The 21,234-nt window shown below is 38.1% G+C and overlaps 1 protein-coding gene across 12 annotated transcripts in view; it reads right to left on the bottom strand.

The window, feature by feature from the left end:
* Positions 1 to 21,234, bottom strand: part of ttll7 (tubulin tyrosine ligase-like family, member 7) — a 56,395-nt gene that overhangs the window by 20,407 nt on the left and 14,754 nt on the right. For all 12 annotated transcript variants that reach the window (XM_077717302.1, XM_077717293.1, XM_077717291.1 and 9 more), the window contains 9 exons: positions 20,393 to 20,551; positions 11,458 to 11,552; positions 10,124 to 10,271; positions 9,033 to 9,106; positions 7,132 to 7,267; positions 5,786 to 5,872; positions 3,531 to 3,753; positions 1,407 to 1,702; positions 860 to 994 (listed from right to left, as the gene is read on the bottom strand). In XM_077717302.1, coding sequence (XP_077573428.1) covers positions 860 to 994; positions 1,407 to 1,702; positions 3,531 to 3,753; positions 5,786 to 5,872; positions 7,132 to 7,267; positions 9,033 to 9,106; positions 10,124 to 10,271; positions 11,458 to 11,552; positions 20,393 to 20,551 — 1,353 coding nt within the window. The remainder of the gene's footprint in view (positions 1 to 859; positions 995 to 1,406; positions 1,703 to 3,530; positions 3,754 to 5,785; positions 5,873 to 7,131; positions 7,268 to 9,032; positions 9,107 to 10,123; positions 10,272 to 11,457; positions 11,553 to 20,392; positions 20,552 to 21,234) is intronic.

Genomic DNA, 21,234 nt, shown 5'->3' with positions numbered 1-21,234 from the left:
ACAGCCATGGCTTTTATAAGGGCCCGAGTCAGAAAATTAGACAGATGGGTGCTTTCATCGAACTCCCAGGCACATTCATTTGACTGAGGTGTTGTTGCTACTCATAGAAATTCAAGGTGAAATTTTGCCTTGAATATGTAACAAAAAGATTGTGTTAACACATTATTGTGTCTAGACTGCCAATGCTTCTATGCCTTTATTATTTATGGCCTCCAACATCTGAATAAAATTATGATCACAAGAAAAGTGTAGAAATGAGAAAAACTCTCTTTTTTTTCTCTTAGAAAGTTTGTGAAAGCAGTATGATGTCCTGTGAAAGGCAATGGAAGCCTAGCCAAGAAAAATGATGTGCTCTTGTGCAAGAATGGCCTAAACTCTAATTAGGCTACATTATTGACCGGATCTAGCCACAGAAGGGTCTCTGGGAGGAAAAGTGCATCACAAATTCTTCATTGGTTATTCCAGCATACTTCAAATAAAACCAGTGATCCCAAAACAATTATACCAGTTTAAACAATCCTCTTAAAACATTCATTTTCCATAAAGCTTATCCTCACAGGGTTCACCAAATTCTGGAGCCTGATACAACATTATTGGTAACAAACCAATTTGTTCATTCATTTTTAGCACCACTTATCCTCACAAGGTTCACAGGGGGAGCTGGAGCCTATCCCAGCTAACTACGAAGCACCAGGCAGGCGACACCCTAAATTGGTGGCCAGCCAATCACAAGGTGCCAACTACTACTTTTCCACTTAACAACATGGGACAAACATTTCTCCTGCCTCTTCTTTTTGACATGAGTGCCCATGACAGTTCTACAATAAAAAAAAAACACATGCTGAGGTGGTCCACTCACCTCATCGAGGACTATCTCGGCCTCCTCCTCCGTTTTACCAGGAAATCTGATCCTTATCGCCATGAGCGCAGTCAGAGTCTGACGCACAAGCTCTTCCTCTTGTTCTTTACTTCTCAGGTTAATAAGTGGATCAACCTAAACACATGTTCATGAAGATTTTAGTTGCCAAGTGGGGTTTCTTATATAAGGTGACAGCTTACATGATGGTTTGTAATAGCATTTTACATGACAATCCATGCAGTTAGAAGTTATCTTTTTAGTGATTACATTTGTTATGTTTTAACATGTCAACATTAAACCCAATTTAACGCTTTAAATTTTCCCAACATAGTTGTATATCTTTCACAAGTGTTAACATTACATGTTACAAGATGAGATAAAATTAACTTTGTAAAATATCATTCTAATATGCACAAAGGTTATAAGTAGGAAAATGGAAGAGCCAGGCGCAAAAAAAACAGATTGCCATCATGTTGGAAGATGCAGAATGACAAAAATAAAGTTCGCAGAGAGGAAATAAAGTGTGACTGTGCACGTGTGATCTTACAAGGGTGGAGTGGATGGTGCCCAGGCTGTTGCTATGAGGAACCCGATGGGCAGAGCCACTGCGGCTTAGAGAATGAGAGCGTAGTGTTGCAGAGCTCGGCCGGACAAGGGCCGTGATGACGGGAACGTTGGAAGAGGACCTTGTGGACAGACCTCGCACTTCACCGGGTGATAAGAGTGAAGCAATGGAGCGAGGGCAGGAGATGGACCGTCTGATTGGGCTGGATAGATTCAGAGAAGCCGAAGGTGCTGGGCTGGTTTTGATTTGCTTGACTACTGGTTTCCAATGCATCCGACCTGTGTACGTAAAAACAGTGCCTTTAAGTTGTTGTAGCAACAAGGTTTACAAATAATATGGACAATTGACATTTCCATTCATTTATTTTCCATTCTGCATATCCTCACAAGGATCGCTGGGGTCCTGTGAGCTTCCCCAGCGAACCTTGAGCTCACACTCATCCGTAGGGACAATTAACAGTGTTTAACCACATGACCCTGCATGATTTTGGGTTATGGGAGGAAACCACATGTATTTTTATTCATTTTTACTCTATATACATTTATTGAGTGTGCAGCACATGAGAGTATGTAAATCCAAGTAAGACTGCTCAAGTATTTGTGCTTTAGATGCCAAATGAGGGCATTATAGGGCTTACTCATTCAACCCTTTGATGGCTTGTTGTGGAGTGCGTCTTGGCAAGTTGAAGCCTTTCTCTGTACAACAACCATTTACATGGTCATTCAAACTTCAAATATTTTACAGCTTTGTCTGCTATTTTGTTACAAACATAATAAACTCGTGCAAGAATCCACTTCCCCTAATACTCAGTAACTTGAGTGTTTTTCTTCTCTCTTACAAGGTTGAAACGACGACTGTGATGAAAAGTGCAGCATGTAGTGGAAATTCAAGGAAATTTCACAACACATTTCAGCATGTATATAATGTTTGTTTCTCATAATAAAACATGTAGCATATCAGCTACTTTTTTCTCTTCAACTTCATTTTCTTCTTTCACTTCTTTCACTCTTTTTAAACTATATAAATATCTTCCAGTATTTTTCATCTGCATGCAACACCGGGAAACATTTATCTTGCCAGAGATCCATTTCAGAGACAACTTTTAAATTTTCTGAGTAATCAGAGAAAACCAACTCAAAAACACTGGGGGTAAATTCCACACACTGCAACCAAGAAATTTCCTAACCTAAACTAACCTAAACACCACACAGGAAAGTCGATCCCTGTGATCAACGGTGCGCCACTCTGTAACTTTAATTTAATTTTTTTCTCTAAATATTTAGCATATCACTAATGACCAGGGCAGGGTGAGATATGCACGGTGCATGCATTCCATTCTCTCAGTTGGATCTTTGTTTTGGGCCCCGAGTAGGCTTTCATTAGCACTCCTGACTGTTGAAGGCTTTCATCAGTAGTGGTCACTCTGTCAATGACATGGCTGGGGTCTACTGTCTGGCCTATGGTGGTCATTAAAGCATTCGTCATGGTTTCTGTAACAAAGTGTTTTTTTACGAGGAGGTGCTGTTAGGCCAACCCCCAACATGGAGGGCCAGCTGCTACTTTTTTGTCTGGCCTCTATTCTAAAACCTGCTTAGAGTATGAGCCTACTCTAGTATAGCTTTCAAAGCCATGTAGGCACGCAAGCTTGTTATGACAAGGTAATATGTGTTGGAGTATTAAGCAAGGTTGTAATTTAGTTTTACACCTCTTCCTGCCACCATCAAAAAATACATTCATTCTATCCCAGCTAACTACAGGTAAGAGGCGGCAGTCAACCAGAATCATTGGCCAGCCAATCGCAGGTACAAGGAGACGGACAACCATTCATGCTCACATTCATACCTAGGGGCAATTTAGAGTGTTCAAACAGCCAATGCTGCATTTTTGGGGATATGGGAGGAAAGTGGAGTACCTGGAGAAAACCCAAGCAAGAATGTGCAAGCTCCACACAGTGAGGACCAACTTTGCATCGAACCCTCAACCCCAGAACTCTGAGGCAGACAAGCGAACCACTCGGCCGTACTCATAAAACACAACTTGTGTTTTGGCAAAACTTGCATGTTATATAAATATATATTTTTAAAAACATACTTCAGTTCTACACACCTGAGCGCTCCGCCAAGTTTTTGTCTTTGCTCCCTAGGTCATACGAAACTTTCTTCTCCCTCTTTTCTCCACCTGTACTTCCCCCTTCTACTTTCCTCTCTTCCTCTTCTTCGTCTGAGGATAGGCAAGAGTTTTCTGCACTGCTGCAGCTGGTGAAGTTAGTTAAGTATTCTGGACGTTGACGTCGTGATGTCTGGCTGCACTCTGGCATGGTGGTCAATGGCTGGCAAGGATCAAAACAATATAGAGATGTTAGTTGCACAAAAAAACCTATACATATACATTCTCTATGAGTATTTATATATAACACAGTTATGTACATAAACGGGTTAAAATACATTTAAATTATATTCAAATAAGTACCATCCTTAAAATTTGATTACAAAAGCGCGCATACATCTGTTATGCTACAATCAATATGTCAGCACTGCCAAACCAAGCAAACTAATGTGTAGGAAGTGATCAGGCTTATGCAGTCACTGCAGGCTAGTTGTGTGGGTGATTGATGGAGGAGGATGGAGACGGTAAGAGATTAAGCTTGTAAGGAGACAATAAAGAGGAAGATAAGACCATCAGGTTAATAGAGGGAGAAATTAAGAGGAGGGCCCACCGAGAGTTGAATTAAGTATAACCGGACTTCATTTAAAACACCTGACACTATTTAGCATCTTCATCTACATCAGAGAAAGAATAAGATATACTTTTATGTGCCACTAATGTGTTTCTTCTTTCACATAATTATTATTTACATAACCATGGATGCCATTTTATCAGTGAAAATGCACATGATGTCATTTTTTGAGCCATTTTAGCATTTTTATGCTTTGTCCTAATTCTCATTAACATGCAGCTGACAAACACTTTGCTCTGAATAGCCATCAGTGGAGTGGTTGTGTCAATAGGAAGCTTGTGGGCAGTGGCAATGTGACCAGGACACATCATTGGTATGCTGATTACAATTGTTCTTCAATGACACCAAGCTTCAGTATTTCATAGTGATATAAAAATATAGATATTCACTTATTTAACACTCCCACGTTGCAGAGAGGTGTATTTCAATCAGGAGAGGAACATTTGCAAGAACTTTGTGATTCCAAAATGCTTAGATATTCTTTTTTCAAAGTCAATAAAACAATCATTCACTTGACATCAACACACTCCACCGTGAATCAAGGTTGAGCCTCATCTTCACATAGCAAAGGAGAAAAAAGTTTTTGGAGTGCCAGGCAAGGAATTTGACTTTTAGCAGCGTGCCAAGTGCCTCTTGGCCAACTACACAACAAAGCGATGGTAGGTGAAGATTAGAGAAAAGAAAGGCTCAATCAAGGACTATGCAAGGAGGCAAAGTGGCTATATAAGTTGTTACATTGTATAGGTCATTAAATAAAGAGAAGAAATTAACTATGAAGAATTAAGGAATGGTGGTGAAGTTAAATAGAAAATATAAGAAAGCAAGTGGACAACTGAGTGAAATTTCGTACAGTATACTTTCTGTATATTTGGCTTCTTTCTTGCCCCAAATCCTTAATCTAAAATATCTGAAATAATTTGTTCAGCTAATTTGTCACTCTCTATTCTAGCATTTGGTCAACTTTTTTTACCAGATGGTGTGTGAGCCCGACGCCCCCATTGAGTAAATTCAGCTTTTTCTTTCCCTTGCTCTGAATGTTTCTCTCAACAGATTCAGCACCAACAAAAGTGACACCATCCAAATGAACTTGGACAACAGATATTGTGTCTAAACAAGTCCTTATTCTAGCTAATGCATCACTGAACAGCCCTGTCGAGTGAGTGTTCCAGCCAATTTAACCTTCAAGTGAGGGATGGATGGAGATGTACAAGAAGAAACGGAATTGGGTGGGGGCGTATGATGAAGAGAGGCGAGCGAAGCAAGGTGATGGAGGGAGTAATGTGGTGTCTCGGGAAATCTTGAGGAGGAAGTGTAGGTGCTGGTGGCAGTGAAAAAGAGCGATAGGAAGATAGTGCGGTGGGAAAAGGAGGCAGTCTGACAGCTGTCCCCTTGAGGCACTCGGGTCCTTTCTTTGGGCCTCTCTGATACTTTTCCCTTGAGCCTAACACACTCTTCTGAATCACATCCCATGTGCACTCTGTGGACATTAGATCCATGCACCTGTCTACCAAGCACCCTCCCAAATTCCCCATCGTTGTACTTTTACGAGGGGTCCCCGGGGGCAACTGGCCTCTATTCTTCCCCATTCTTTCCCAGTTTCCTGCTCTCTATCTGGCTAAAGCACCTTAGGGCCACGCTGCCTGGAGGATTTGCCCATCAGCTTTTCATCGTCCAGTTCACATTGCTCAAGCAGATCCAAGATGTCCTCCTCCTAAACTCCAACACACAGAATAAATAAACATCAGATATCTAATCAACATATCTTATTTCAAACAGAAGAAAATCCAAAGACATGCATAACATATGCACTGCCTGGCAGGGGGGAAAAAGGTCCTGGCTGGACATTTGATACTTACTGGCACTGCAGATAGAGGCTAAATTTAGCAAAGGCAGATCACAAACATCAAAACAGAGTCCTCAAAATGGGGTAGCGGCCACAGGCAGAGTTTAAGTGCGACTAAAAATTCTCTTTTCCGGGCATTTATCTTTTTTCAAGGATCATCGCAGAACATCTATAGCTGGATTTTATCTTCACCAGCACAAGGGACTAAGATGGAAATTAGCCTTTGGCTATAAACGTACATATATTTACATATAGATGTTCATTAATATGAATTGCCCCTTTATTAAATAAAATACTCGATTGCAGAAAATTGAAAATTATCATTTGCCTCATTATCAGGTATGACCAGTCTTGGCTTTAAAATGCTACAAATCACATCTCCCACAAACCGTCCCTTACTAAAGGACAGAACTGTTTTCAAGTTGTGACACCATTAACTGACTGCAGAGCATCATTTGTTCTTCTCAGCTTCATCTTTTTCACACTTCAACAAGATCACATCTTTGTCTGCTAACTAAATGTGTGTCCTGTGCTTACTTTTGACTGATTGGTATAAAAAAAAAAGAATGTTAGCTCGTCTGTCTTCAAATGCAATAAAGTTTGAAAAGACAAAATGCGACAAGCAAGAGGTGGATATTTCAAGAAAGCCTGCAATAGTTGCACATGACAGCTTTGTCAAGTCCTTTCAGATTGCTTTGTGTGTTGTCATTGCAAATGTAAAAAAAACACCATTTTACCACCCACTTTTACCATTAACCATTGGTTATCAACATGAAGCCTTGCCACCAACACACAAAGACAAAACAGAGAAGATGAGGAAACAAGGAAAATAGAATTGTGAATCATGTCTCCCTGATTTGAAAAGCTTGCATATGGGCATATTATATATTATCAACAGTTTTAAACAAGACTCTGATTTTTTTTACAGCAAAAACAAAGCACTTGCTCACAATTCCGCAATACTGGGAAGTTATTTTTTTCCAGCACGTTAATAGAAATACAAACTGTTGTTTTTGTTCATATTTGCATGGGGATTCTAAGAAAATTGCGGTGTAGATAGGTGTGTATGTAGGTGTACAAGCATATATGCACACATTTGACAGTAAGACAGTTTTCAAGATACATGCCTTCATTTGTTTCAGAGGATTATTCATTTCCTTCTGAAGCGAGGCAGCTCGCCCAGCGAGGAAAGTCTGAAAGGCGGAAGAGAGCAGGCTTTCATACTTCTCCAACAGCAGCTTGTCTTCTGGAGGGTAAATACGTCTGTTGGCCACAGAAATATATACAAAGAGAAAAGAAGAGCACGCATGGTGAGGGAGAAGTGCAGCAAAAAGCAAAAAAAAGAACGGTCATCCATCTAAGAAAGAAAGGTAAAATCTGAATGAGAACATCCTATGAAAGAGAAAGAACTGTTCTAATGAGAGCTGTGGAAAAAAGGGAAACAGCAAAGGAGAAAGGACAAGTGGTGACAGGAGGAGCTCGACAAGGTTTAAATTTTTTTTTTAAATCAGCTGATATAGATGGGCATGAACTGAACAGGCTGAAGAAATGTGAATAGCACGATAAAGTACAAAAGTGGCCATCTTGAGATAAGAAAATGTATAAACATACCGTATTATCTGGACTATTAGACACATTTTTATTCGTAGTTTGGATGGGCCTGCGACTTATATGTATTTTATTATATTCACTATGAACCCCAACAGTTTATGTTGTGCTTTTAGGCTGTACTTATCCAAAAACACATTGTTACAATAACATGTGCCTATTTTGTCTGTGCAAAATGAAATTTATACTGCAGTGGGACTTATATATTTTTTTCCTCTTCATTGTGCATTCTTAGGCTAGTAAGAATTTGACCAGTTGGTAAATATATTGGATTACAGGCCAAATATGGAGAAATAAAATAGAAAATTTGAGGATTTATTATTTCCAAGCATTGATTTGAGAAATGAATCATCTCTAGGATATACCTACCAGATAGCAATATCTATTTTTGCAAATGAACTCATTTACATAAATGCTCATCCACTATGGCAGATGGTAGAACTAACCTCTTTATCCACCAATTTCCAACAATACACGAAAACATTCCCTAAAAGGCCCAGATTACACACTGAGTAAGTACATTTACGCTTATTTTTTGCAGTGTGAAAGCGTAATTACTAGATGGCTCAGGGCCAAACATCTGACCGACTACATACCCACGTAATCTTTAGCAGCACAGCACTAGACTGTTCTTGTGTAAACATACCCTTATTGTGTGGTCTAACTGGCTGCAGACTGGCCTTTGAGGCAATGTTTGCTCTACAAAGGGCTTTAGATCAAATAGATGAATATGAAGTAGAATGCAATAAATTTAAAGGATCAAAATATTGGGCAACAATTAATTGCTGTGAAACCAAGTTTACTAGAACAAACGTTTTCAAAGGAGCTATGTGATTCCAGTTTACTTGAAGATAATATTGTGTCTCCAATTATAATCATGCTTGGAAGTTGAAGATTTCGGGTCAGTGAATGCCTTCTTCATTGAAATCAATGCAATCTCTCACTCAAGTCAAGTGAAAACGTTGCTGAAAGAACAGTCTGGGTGTAAAAAAATAAAAATAAACGGGCAAAAATGCTTTACAAGGACCAAGTTGTACGTGGATATGATCTTGAATATGGTGGTGGCAGTCTTTCTTTCAAGGTCTCAAATAGTTACCAAGGAATAAAATACAACCAGGGGAGAGAATGGCATGCAGAAGGAAGATAAATCCAATGTACTGAGCCCTTTTTGTGTTGCAAAGGACTGAATCTTGCTTTAAATTCAATCACTTCCTTTTCTAATTTACATAATGTAATATTGACTTGTGCAAATGTAGTTGACTTGGTGTGTGTAAATGCCCATGACCTTTTCTGTGCCAGGGTGCACAACAAAGAAATCAGATATCGCATCTTATTTGTTGAATAAATCAATGCATAATTGTAAGTAGAGCAGAAAGTATTATGAGTGAAGCTCATGTAAAGGAAGTTCTTGTTTCCTTACCTATAGTTGCCCAGATTTTGTTTTTCATGTGCTTCTCTACAGATTTGCTTGCGGACCTGTGCGAGGTGTTCTTTCTAGGAATGGAAAAAACAATAAGAAATATTAGCTCAGTTGATATTGTGCTTCTTATAATAAGTCACCTACATTCAAGTATTAGGATTCTTAATTGTTTAGAGTGACAATGTGCACAAGTGTGTGTGTGTTTGTGTGTGTGTGTGGTGGGGCAATTCCATCACCAGGCCCAGAAATATGTTTAAAAAAATACATTTTAACCTATTTTCAATTTCATAAATATTATTACGATGCATTTAAATGAAAAAAAACATACTTAAATTGAACATAAATATTACCATCATAAAAATCATAAATAAATAATAAATAAAGAGGGGAAAGGTTTCAGAAACACTCAACAATACTCAGCAAATGTCAGGAATAGTGATAAAATCCAGCATTTTTTTAATATATTTTATTTATATTATGAGTCTGGTGAAGTTGTTTTTTGTTTTTGTTTTTTTTGCAGAAGAAATATGGCTTATGTTTTGAGAATAGCCTGATATGTGTGAGCGTTAAGAACCCTGACATATTTTGATTCAAAGAGAAACCAATCAGTGAGAGAACTAAGTGGCATGTACATTCACTAGCTCAACACCTTAAAATGCCCTTTAAACATCGTGTTGCTTTTTAAAAATAAGATACGCTTTTGTACGACACGCGGCTTACTGCTGTACTTCATTCAAATGCAAATTAAAGAGCATGGAAGGCATAAAGTAAAAGTAGCTATAGATGAGAAAATCTCCATAACTGAAAAATAATTAAATGGTGTCTCCTTGTCTCGGAAAGAATGAGCTTTCGGCAGCAACAAAAAAATGTGATTTTTAATTGTGCAAAGCTCAAGGGTATAATGACTACTTGTGCATTGCAAAGTCTTTGATTAATGTCACTGATGAAAATCTGCAGTTACATCTTAACATAAATACTTTTGAATATCTTTTTATACTTGCTGGACACCCATTGCTTAGCAGATGTAGTACATTAGTCTGTGGGCACCTAAATGGTTAGATGCAATAATAGTAACTTAGTTAGTAACTTACAAGTTCTTCTCGCCTTCGCTCCAAGGTGTGGCGCTGTCTTTCCCAGTCCGAGGAGGTAGCCGCAAGCTTTTTTACAGAACCATGCCCGTAGAGTCGCCTCTGTGCCTCGGCCTTTTGCTGTGCTAGGTTGCGTTTTTTGTCACTTGCCCTTTATAACCACAAACAAACATAAACTTAATAATATTTTGTTCCGAAAAAAAACACGTGCAGACAACAAGTGTAGACAATCCATTGAACAAAATAAAAATCAACTAGGAAACATGTTTTTTATATTTTCATTAGATTTTATAATAGCAACTAATTTGAGTAAATGTGTTCTTTGGTCAGGCAATGACCAATTTTCGTCATAGATACCAGCAAATTAAGGAATTTTAACCTTTTACACTCACAAACAAGCAATAATTTTTATTTTTTTTAAATAGCAATGACTCGGATCAAATATGTACAAACAATACCGCTAAAAGAAGATAGAATTATAGGAGGTTATTGCTTTTCTTGAAAAAGAGGAATTCCTTGAATTCCTTTAGGTCAATTGCTAGCCCTTTTAATTGGGTATTGAGTACAGTTGGGGTGGGAACAGAGGTATATCAATGTTCATGCCCAGTCAGCTTTGAATTGATCGCACATGAATACAGTTGGTGTCACGAGCAGAATTGCGGATCGCAAGGCCTCTCTTTGGGGTGCATTTATTTCCAGGACGTGAACATGTCTTTTAAAGAGTCCTCTCACTGCCACCTTTTGATTCTCTCTGTATTTAATTTGTCAAGAAATAATTAGAAGAATCTGTCTTGAATGAATATGAACTGTGCCAAATTCAGCCATCAGATAATTCAGGTTCATTATGGCCAAAGGCAAATATAGTACTGAAATATATTTGAGTCTAATAAGTGGAAATTTAATAGGTCCACATTAGTTATATTTTCTTTGATTGCCAAAATTCAAGCTGTTTCTCTCTGTGTGAAAATACCTTGGCAACAAGTGTAATTCCCTTGGACACTTTGGAGAAGTATCATACTAGATTTTTTTGGGGGTCTCAAATGAGTTCACCAAAAAATTATAATAATAATAAAAATAAAGTCTATTTGTATTATTTACTTCCCTAAAGTACTGGTATCTACAATAAAAAATTGTAGTACAGCATCATATGCACAGTACCAGTAATTTGCATTTATTATGTTTTTTTTTGTTTGTTTTCAAAGTTGTAAAGAGCTAAATATCAAATAAAGCTATTTGCTAAATGAAATAGTCTCCCAGTCCCCTCAGGTAATATTGAAATTTGGTTTGTACATAAAGCATAAAAGGCCCCTGTGTTGAAATGTGTCAGAGATAACTACCTAATGTTGAGTAGCTTTAAAGCGTTGAGCAAAACGCCTCTCTTTATGTCAAAATCAATCTTCTGGTCCGTCCCATAGCTTGGAGCTCGATTGATCTGTAAGAGAAAGAAGGAGTCTGTTTTTCCCACTGAGCCTACTTTTTTTCTTCCAGGTCATTGAAATTATCACGTATTGTTTTTATGTTAAGGCAGACATTCACCAATTACAAAGATAATTGGAAAAAAGAATGAAAAGATAAAATGACAAACAAGAGATAGTTACAATTGTTTGTACATTATTGTTAAAAACAGAATACGGCAGACAATACCAAAATAAAATAAAAGCTATAAATACTACCTGCAGCTAAGCAATGCAACGGACAGTCTTCATAATCAATACTGCTGCATGAGCCCAATAACAAAATAGATTGTATTCATCAAATCCATCCAAAAGATTTCTCTCAGAGTCAATCAAGCAAGTCAACCACAAGATAGAATAGGCCAGTGATGTTGCGGCATGCTGTGTAAAATTATCCAATTTTGCCTGATCTGCTAGTAATGTGTAGTGACAGGCAAGAAAAAGTAGAGGGCAAAAAGTACAATAAAACTTTGTATGCACCGGTTGTGATTTACAGTATTATCATTATTTTCATATATTCATGTACTGAATTTTGAGGATGAACAATGACTTTTTTTCCGCTATTTCGTTTTTTCGCTATCCCTATTCATACTACCACAGTCAAATGAATATGAAGGTCAGAATTTTCGATTTACATAAGCATACCCGCACCAATAAAAGCATACAAAAAATAGATTTACATTGGTTTTGCTCTATAGAAAACAATGAAAAATATTGATTGCAGTTTGTCAGAGCCATGTTTGTTCCTAGCGTACATACTTATAAAAAGGGAGAAAAGCATGTTCCTTTTTCTTTTGAAGCACTTTCTAATGTGACAGGCAGAATGGAAAGCAACAAGGCCTTACAGTTCTTATAGGTAAAAGGCAGACTGGCTATGATTCCAGAGACAGTTGTCTCGTTACTTGTCTTCAATTCTCATCTAGATTTGAGGTGTCAAGCTGTCAAGACAGACTGGCAAGGCAGCACTTGCCCGCACTTTTCCTTGCTCTCTAAGTCTACTCTCACCCTGGTTAGTTTCTCCAACCTCTTTTTTTTCTGTCTTTCAGCCTATTTTCTGCCCACTGTCTTCTTCTCTGTATTCATGCATTTCCATTCCCTGGTATAGGAAATCTGGCCAGTCTGGTCCTAATGAACCCCTGCTGACTCCCAAAGCCCCCACTCTGATTTCCTTAAGTGACTCTGGCAGGATCTTAGAGGAGCCCTTGGTTGCTTTAAGACGCATTCAATAAAAATGTCAGATGAAAAGATTAGAAGCTTCTTTTACTCTGGCTTTGATTCCCTTTAACATCAGCATGGCACCAATGTAACCCAAATATCACTTAGTCAAACAGCAGCATAAGTATGAGGCAAAAATGTATCATGCCAGTAACTTTTCACAGGACAGCTTTCTCCTCTTATGAACACCCAATTATGCATGCAGGGTTCAAAGGCCGACCTGAAAATGGGTAACTTTCTCTATATTGTATAATTATTTGTCATTTGGCACATGGTGATCAGTGATCTGAGGAATTGTTGCTTTCATTGTAGTTTACATAAATACTGTTTTATATACATGTGTGTGTGTCCAAAACCAAATTCCAACAGAATTTGGATATCAAAACAATATGAACATCTGAAAACAATAATTTGGATATATTTTTTCATATCACACAATCATTTCTCCACTGTTATGTTTGACTCAGACTACATGAGTTCAAACCAATTTTGGTCCAACAGACACAATATGTTTAGAGAGACATGGACTGTTGTGGTCAATGTCTTGGAGTGGGTGAGCCCTGTGCCTTATGTTGTGTGACATATTCCGGTCTGCCGAACTGGCATCTAAGATATCTCATGACCACATCATGGGATGGCTGGTGTGTCATAATTTCTGCTTGTCATGCCACAGCAGAGCATGAAACGTCCTGCGTGTTCTAACCATACGTTCCTGAATATTGGCTGAATATTTCATGATCAGCACACTTTTGGACTCTTGCTGTCATTTTTTCTTACTTTTCTGGGTGTATGGATGCCAGCAGTGTTTGACTTTATTCCTATTCCCGTTATACACAGTTGAAGTGTCGAAGAGCAGTGATATAATTTAGCGAACAGCTGTCACCGCTCGTTTATGTCAGGCAAGGGAGCTTTAAAAAGTTGTTGTCGACATAGAACCTGAAGCGCTCATTATAAGAGCAGGATATTTCTCACAAACTATGACACCTAATAATAAAGGTATCGCACGTGTATGTGTACGTATTGTGCATGCACACATCAGGATGTCATGGTTCAAATGAGACATCGTTCAGGCCTGGTTCGCACCTATGTCTCACAGCTCTGTCCTTACTGTGTGGAGTTTGCTTATTTCTTCAAAGTTTTATGTTTAGTGTTCATTATATTTGTGTCTAAGGCTTTTAACAGCATGGTTTAAAAAAAAAAAAAAGAGTTGCTTTCATTTCCTAATCAAATCACCATCCTAAGTCTGGAGAAGTCATCATACAAGTGCAAGGTCACCTCTTGATTAATAAGTGGAACAAAATTCCTCCCACATATTATTGTAAGCAGTGTAAAAACAACCACTATTTTGACAAGGCTCCCTTTCTGCCACATACACTATAGGGTCTACTCCTACCATATCTGAGTTTGTTGCAAAGCAAATGTGGAAGGAACGAGAGAGCAAGAGACGAATTGAGCAAATGGGAAACCACGCTAAAGATAGACATTGACTGAAAGACAGACAGACTATAACAGTGGGTGAAAGGTCTACACAACCCTGTGCAAATACCAGGTTGTTCAATGTGAACACTGTCTAGGTTCTTTGAATGAATTAACCAATATGTGAAGGTTGTCAGTAAATAACGTTGTATCATATGTAGCAACTGGTTGAATAGAAAGAAAAAAAATCTAACCAGTACAGGGCTTATATACCCATATGCATCACAAAAACTAAATTAGTGAGTTTATGCAAATCATTGACCTATCCAAGTCAGTATACTGTCTATACTTGCATATCATACACAACAGTGCTTTTCAACCACTGTGTTATGCATTGGTATGCCATGGAAAATCAACCACTTTCACTTACTTAACTGATTTAAAAATGTTTTGTGAAAATGAATCCATAAATGTTCCGTTGCCGAGTGTCTGTGCCCTCAGGTTGACAATCATGTTTTTTCCTGTTTGTAAATGGAAACAAATACTTAATCATTTTTGTTTAGTGATGCATCAGTTAGAGGTAACAGTGGCATTAAGGCTATTTACTGAAACTATAACAGTGACAGTGATAACAAGGATTTTGAAATACAAAAAAATGCAAGCTCAGAAATGGAGAAATGTATGACTCAGATGAAGGAGCAGTTATGAGTGGCGATCAAAAGAAATCAAAGGTTTTTTCCCCGCAGAAAGCATCTGATTGGATTGGATAACATTATTCATCCTGTATTCGGGAAATTTCCCATGATGCAACATACCAAAAACTTTCTTTCATAGAGTGTAAAGAAAAACTGGACATTGTGCAATTAAACCTAACTAAACACACAATGATCCTTCCTCTAATACAACATGCCCAGGTGTTACACTGAGTGAGTAAAAACGTCATTATAAAGTTTGGGAGGATTTTGTCTTTGTTTGGTTCCCATTCAAAATCCAACTTTAATTTTTAATATATAGACTAAAAAAATCATATGTACATTTTTTACTGGTGGTGTGCCTTGGGATGTTTTGTAATAATAAAATAAAGTGTGGCATGGCTCCAAAGAGGTTCAAAATTGCTGACGTAAACTACAGCACAGCCTAAAGGTTATATGCAACAGTAACTGTGTTTTCAAACGGTTCATGATTCCTTCCACCTAGACTGAGACCCCACGATCAGCTAAAGAAACATGGCCTCAAAGCATGGTACTGCCTTCTATATTTCTGCCCACATAACACATTTTCTCTCGTGTTTGGTTGAATTTGTTAGGGTCTTACAGTAGTCCGTGTTAGCACATTAAGACAGTCAGTCAAGACTTGTGCAAGAGAGAAGAAAATACAGGAAATGTCTACTCTAACGCAATAACTATTTAAGGTGAAACTGTGACACTAATTAGCACAAATTTGAATGGTATTGGTTAATAATAAACACAGCCAGATTTTCTTGACTTGTGCACCTCATTGGTCACATTATTGGTGTCAAATGTTTGGATTCACCTTGGTCTCTTACATTTTTTATTTTACAAAAACCTGTCATTATATATATATACATACATATACATATATGTGTGTGTGTGTGTGTGTGTGTGTGTGTGTGTGTGTGTGTGTGTGTGTGTGTGTGTGTGTGTGTGTGTGTGTGTGTGTGTGTGTGTGTGTGTGTGTGTGTGTGTGTGTGTGTACCATGAAATACCTGCACACAGTCACACTGTCAGTGGCAGTGCTACACATGATGATAAATGACTAAATTCTAAGGTGTGTTTTCAAGTGCTCCATATATGACTCATATGCAGCCCTAATTTGATACTTATTCTATGAAATAGTCATCTTAAGGGATAATGAATGTGGATGGATGTAGGCAGTCTCATACATCATTCTAATTATTTCTTAATAAACCTTTTTTTAGAGTCCAATATGACTTGTAGATATCTACTGCCACCTACAGCTAAGAGAGAAAAAACAACTCATAGTCAGGGCCAAAATTAATGAGCATTTAAATGAGAATGAATCCAGCTAAGTGCAGCAAAGGCAGAACTATAATTAAAACCAGAAAGAGGTAATAAAAAACAAAAATAAAGAATATAAAACTGTATGTGTCCACTATCAATACAAACCCTTGCAGTTCAATGAAGTAAATGAGGACAACTTACAACGCATACTGTAGGTTTCAAGTAAATCACAATCACCACGAACACAGGATAATAAAGGCTATTGGAGGGGTTAGAAAAGATCTTAAAGGCTGCCACAGCTCTAAATCATCCATCCAAAGGTTCAATGCTATGCTTACGGCTGTTCTTCAGATTTACAGCTGTAGGAACATAAACCTTTTCCCCACAGAAGATTAACTGCGTAGACCAAAGAAACTTTGATTCACATGGTTACAAAAGTAAGACACTGTGTTTATTCTCTACAGGAAATTAAGTATTATGCATCAGTTATTTTTCATTTGCGGTGTGTGTTTGTATTTGTTGGGAGCTGAAAGAGAATTAAAAAAAAACCTTGTGTGGTTTTCTTTGTGTATGTGGGTATTGCGGCATCTGTTTACACTTGCCATTGCAAATTAGTCCCCACAAACACACACACACACACACACACACACACACACACACACACACACATTTACACTCAAAAGTAAAGGAAGTCTGGATTATGTTGGCTCTGAGGGATGGACAGTTAAACCAAACTCATCTTGAAGCAATCGGGTGTAGCGTACTAAAAAAGAGGAAAGTTGCAGGAAAGAAAGGAGAGAAGGGTTGAGGTATCACCGCCCTTAGGGAAGCAGTCCAGCTGCAGTCTGTCGGTCTGTTGTCGTTATGCCAATTCACACACAACCGAACACAAACACACACTCACACTGAGACACAAACATCCCATGCCATGGTTGACCTAACCATGCCCGCCTCATTAGTTGCCAATCACTCTGCACAACCCTTCTCGAGCAGCAGGGAGGATAGAAAATGGGAAGGAATGGATGGAGAGATGTAATCACAACTATCAATAATCACACTGCCTGCACTGCAGTGTGTACTGGCATCTCTGGGGTTCTAGTGGCTATAATGAGGCTGGACCTCAATCTATTTGTCTTTTGTGGAGGTTCGTGGACACCTTGTGGAACCTTGCAGAAATGATAAATTGCAGTATATCCTGTGTTTATTCACCGTCTGGATAGCGTTTTGTCAGACCTCTCCAAAAATAAATCCCTAACTTCAACAGACAATGTTTCACATAACGGAGCTCATAGATGATCATATTTGTACCCAGAATTTCAAAGTGCCTTTCATTCTCAAATGTCTTTTCAATTCTTGTATGCATGTACGAGTTTGGTTTGAAAGTGCTTCTTTAAGATGAGCTGCAACAGACACTGTGATCTAAGAGCTCTTTGTGACCTTCTGCATCAGTTGTAGAAATGGGCATAAAGTGAGAGTCATTCCGCAAAAACGTTTGCTAGGTTAACCACTACGCTACCAATTTACAGAAAAGCCTCTCAATCTTCCTTTTCAAATGGTGACCTCAATTCAAGGGCTGTAACACCTGACTGTGATTTTTTTCCCTGTGCAAATGCTTGGCAAGAGTGGTTTGGTTGTAAAAACAAGGAAAATAACACATTGTTGTATTTATTCATTTGCATCTTTTCAAGGCAAACTATTCCCCAGAAAATACTTTTTAAGTGGTTCCACAGACCTCTCAAACGCTTCTGCTTTCTATCTGTCTTAAATTGGAGGATGCGAGAGGAGACATGTTCCTTTTTCAATCATCAACCTTCTACACACACTCAGAAAATGACCTGACTTAAGGGCCAATGCTACCTACCGAAAGGGCTAATATAATTTGACAGCATTTTCTGTTTGATACGATCTAGCTTTCAGGTATCCACCTGGTTTTGAGTTTATACAGGTTGAAGTTCCATTTCCTGGCTGCAAGTATGCATGCCTAACAACCAACTTTGACATTTGAAGGAGTAAGAGAGAATGACGGTGTCGGAACAGCAGGTTGAGTAAAGCAGCAAGAACGAGCGATATGGATAATTCACAATGACACCAACAGTGAAACCTGAGAGGTAACATCCACAAATTCAAAACAAACCTGTGAAGACTCGATTGTGTTTGAAATCCTGGCATAACTCTTACCACATTAGATTGAAAGACAAGTTGAAAATTAAAACTAGTAAAACCCTTGGAAATAGATTTAATTAACCTGAAACTGTAGCAACGTAATCTCTCAATAAATTAAATTCTAGCTCGAGGGCTTGCCATAGGGCGCAGTTTGTAGAAAGCCTGTCCTTGCAGCGTGTACTGTCCCTATTGAGTATCAATTCACATCAACAGGCTACAGATATAATGAAGTTATTTTCAGACTTGACAGCCTGTAGAGGAAACGTTTAAGAAAGGCTCTTGATTCCCACAACTGTCCCCTGACTAATCATTTGGAGTTTTGGCAATAAATGACTGTTGCTGTAAATGTTGCATGAAAGAGAAGAGGGTGGATGTGTGAAGGATGTTAATTGATGAACATTATAGAGTGCTGTTCATTGCACAGGGGGGATCATTACTGCTGGAGTGGAACACAGCGTTCAAGATTCTGTACTATATACCTTACATGCACTCACACACACAATGAGCAGACTGTCACTACTTGTGCAGATAATGTGTCATGTTATAATACAGATCAATCAGAAACAAACAAGTAACTCAGTTAAAGCTAATAAACTACAAATAGAAGTCCTTTTCAATGAAGAATCTCACTGAAAACACAATCAAGAACTATAAGTAATACAGTTAAAGTTAATATTACGGATGTAATATCAGATATTACATCACTAAATATTCTAGGCAATAAAGCAGTCATGTTTTTAACAACTAGATAATGATTAGTAAAAGTCTTTAAAGAGGAAGACATTGATTGGACTGTGTCGCAATTGTATGCAGATTTAACAGTCTCTCGTAAAAAATATGTGCGTCGCCATAATAGTGTTTCAAAATTACTTTTGACATAAAATTAAATTATAAATATACTTAATGCTTACCCTTAAAATATTACGACTTGCAATTAAGACTTAATTCTGTCTATATTCCTGCAGTATTTTTCCAGTCTGGCTTCTGTAAGGAGGCTGCTTGGTACAATCATGTACTCATCTGTACATTAATTACATTTTTAGATGGTGTGCAGGCGGAGAACCAAACAAAAATACCCCTTGCTGTGACCATACTTTGGTCAATTATGAGAGGGGGCAAGGGTTGCAAGTAGGCAAGTGTGGGGTTGCTGTCAGTTTTAGTTTAAGGATTTGAGTCTGGCTGTAACTGAATGGTTGACAAGAACATGGTCAGCCAAAAATCCTGGAATGGATTCTAAAATGAAGCCCTAAAGCAACAGGTAACATTTAAAAGACTGACTGACTGACATGGAATTTGTTTTTTTTGTGATTCTATCCTATACTTTGTGTGAGGGGGTGCACATGCTTGTGTGTAGTGATTTACTGTATGCACAGAAGGTCTTGATTATATTACTTAACATAGAGTTTGTACAAATGTATGTGTATGTGAGTGCATGCAAGTCATTTTATCTTGGCCTCACTTAAGCTTTCTTTGAGTGTATACACGCACACACTATATATATAAATATATAAATACATTAAAAAAATAATATATATATATATGTGTCTGTGTGTGTGTGTGTGTGTGTATATATGTATGTATATATGTACATATATATACACGTATTAACTACATGGGTTTATCCCAATGTTGCTATGCCCTAGGGACAAAGTGTACAAGCAAATCAGTCTGTTTATGCCTTCTGTCGGTGTGAGGCACCATCGCCCACTCTCTGCTTGATAGAACAGTGCTTCACTTCAGAAGCCGCTGACATTTTGGTAGTGAGTGGACAGGTGAGACACCACAGACTGCAGTTCTTCTCTTTTTGAAACAGACATCATCAAAAAACTGTTTCAAACACAGTGGAGTGACTCCTTTTTACTATCCATCCATTTATATAGTACTTGTACTCATTTGCTTCCGCACAGCTTTGATTAATGTTAGTAATAAGGGTTTAAAATTACAATACCTTGAAATGTCAGTATCTTAAGGAGCTAAAACCCTGTTAATTTCTTTCAAATATGTGAACGTATCAGATTTAGACAGAAAAGAAAAAAATGTACCTCCAGCAACCATGGTTTTAGTTTGCGATCCAAGATTATGTCAAAGCCCAGGACCTCAAAGCAGACACTGTCGCTCCCTGGTGGCTGGCCAGGCCTACACATGCGGTAAGCATGGAGTACGTGAGGCTCAGCTACTATTAATGTCTTTACAACCAGCTCCTGACAAGACATAAAAAGAGAGACAAACAGATGGAATGAAAATCCCTCCTCAAAATGAGAATAATATAGGCAACAGAAGAGCTCTGTTGTGTACAGTTGTAAGTCATTTGTTGCAAATAGGGATTTTTTTAGAATTGAAGACGGAATCGGGAACTCAGATTTTGAATCCACAGACTACCCAGTAAAGACACCTGCTCCCATTACCACCCTTGATGCCTTAAGAGTGCATTTGTATTCTGGTGTGTCATGGCCTAAACATTATCCCATCCTGAGACCATGTTTTGTTAGAAGGTTCAGAGTTGTTTCATATGTTTGTTTCTCAATGGCAAAATTGTCATAGCTTGATTCAATCCACTTGTTTTTCTATGTGCACTATTGCAAAACTTGACATACAAAGACTTGTGATGGAGTTGAAAGATGTGAATTACATTTATAAACATATTACTGCTACCAAAATACTCTCGAGTTTTCTGTTTGCACTCGTTCCAGAAAGAGTACAAAAAGCATGGTATGTGGGTTGTATGCATCAAAGTGTAAATATAAAGATGAAAAGCAAAGGACGGCAGGCAAAGGGCAATAAAAGAGTGCAGCTTGAGATAAAATAGCAGGGAGTGTAAGAGCAAGAGAGGTAGAGTACATATGGCTGAATCAGGGGGTGACACAGGGTGGTACAGGGATCTGAA

The sequence above is a fragment of the Stigmatopora nigra genome, chromosome 5, assembly GCF_051989575.1.
Source record: "Stigmatopora nigra isolate UIUO_SnigA chromosome 5, RoL_Snig_1.1, whole genome shotgun sequence".
Lineage (NCBI taxonomy): Eukaryota > Metazoa > Chordata > Actinopteri > Syngnathiformes > Syngnathidae > Stigmatopora > Stigmatopora nigra.
The sequence above is the reverse complement of the archived record's forward strand: the minus strand, read 5'-3'. Positions and strand labels throughout refer to the sequence as shown.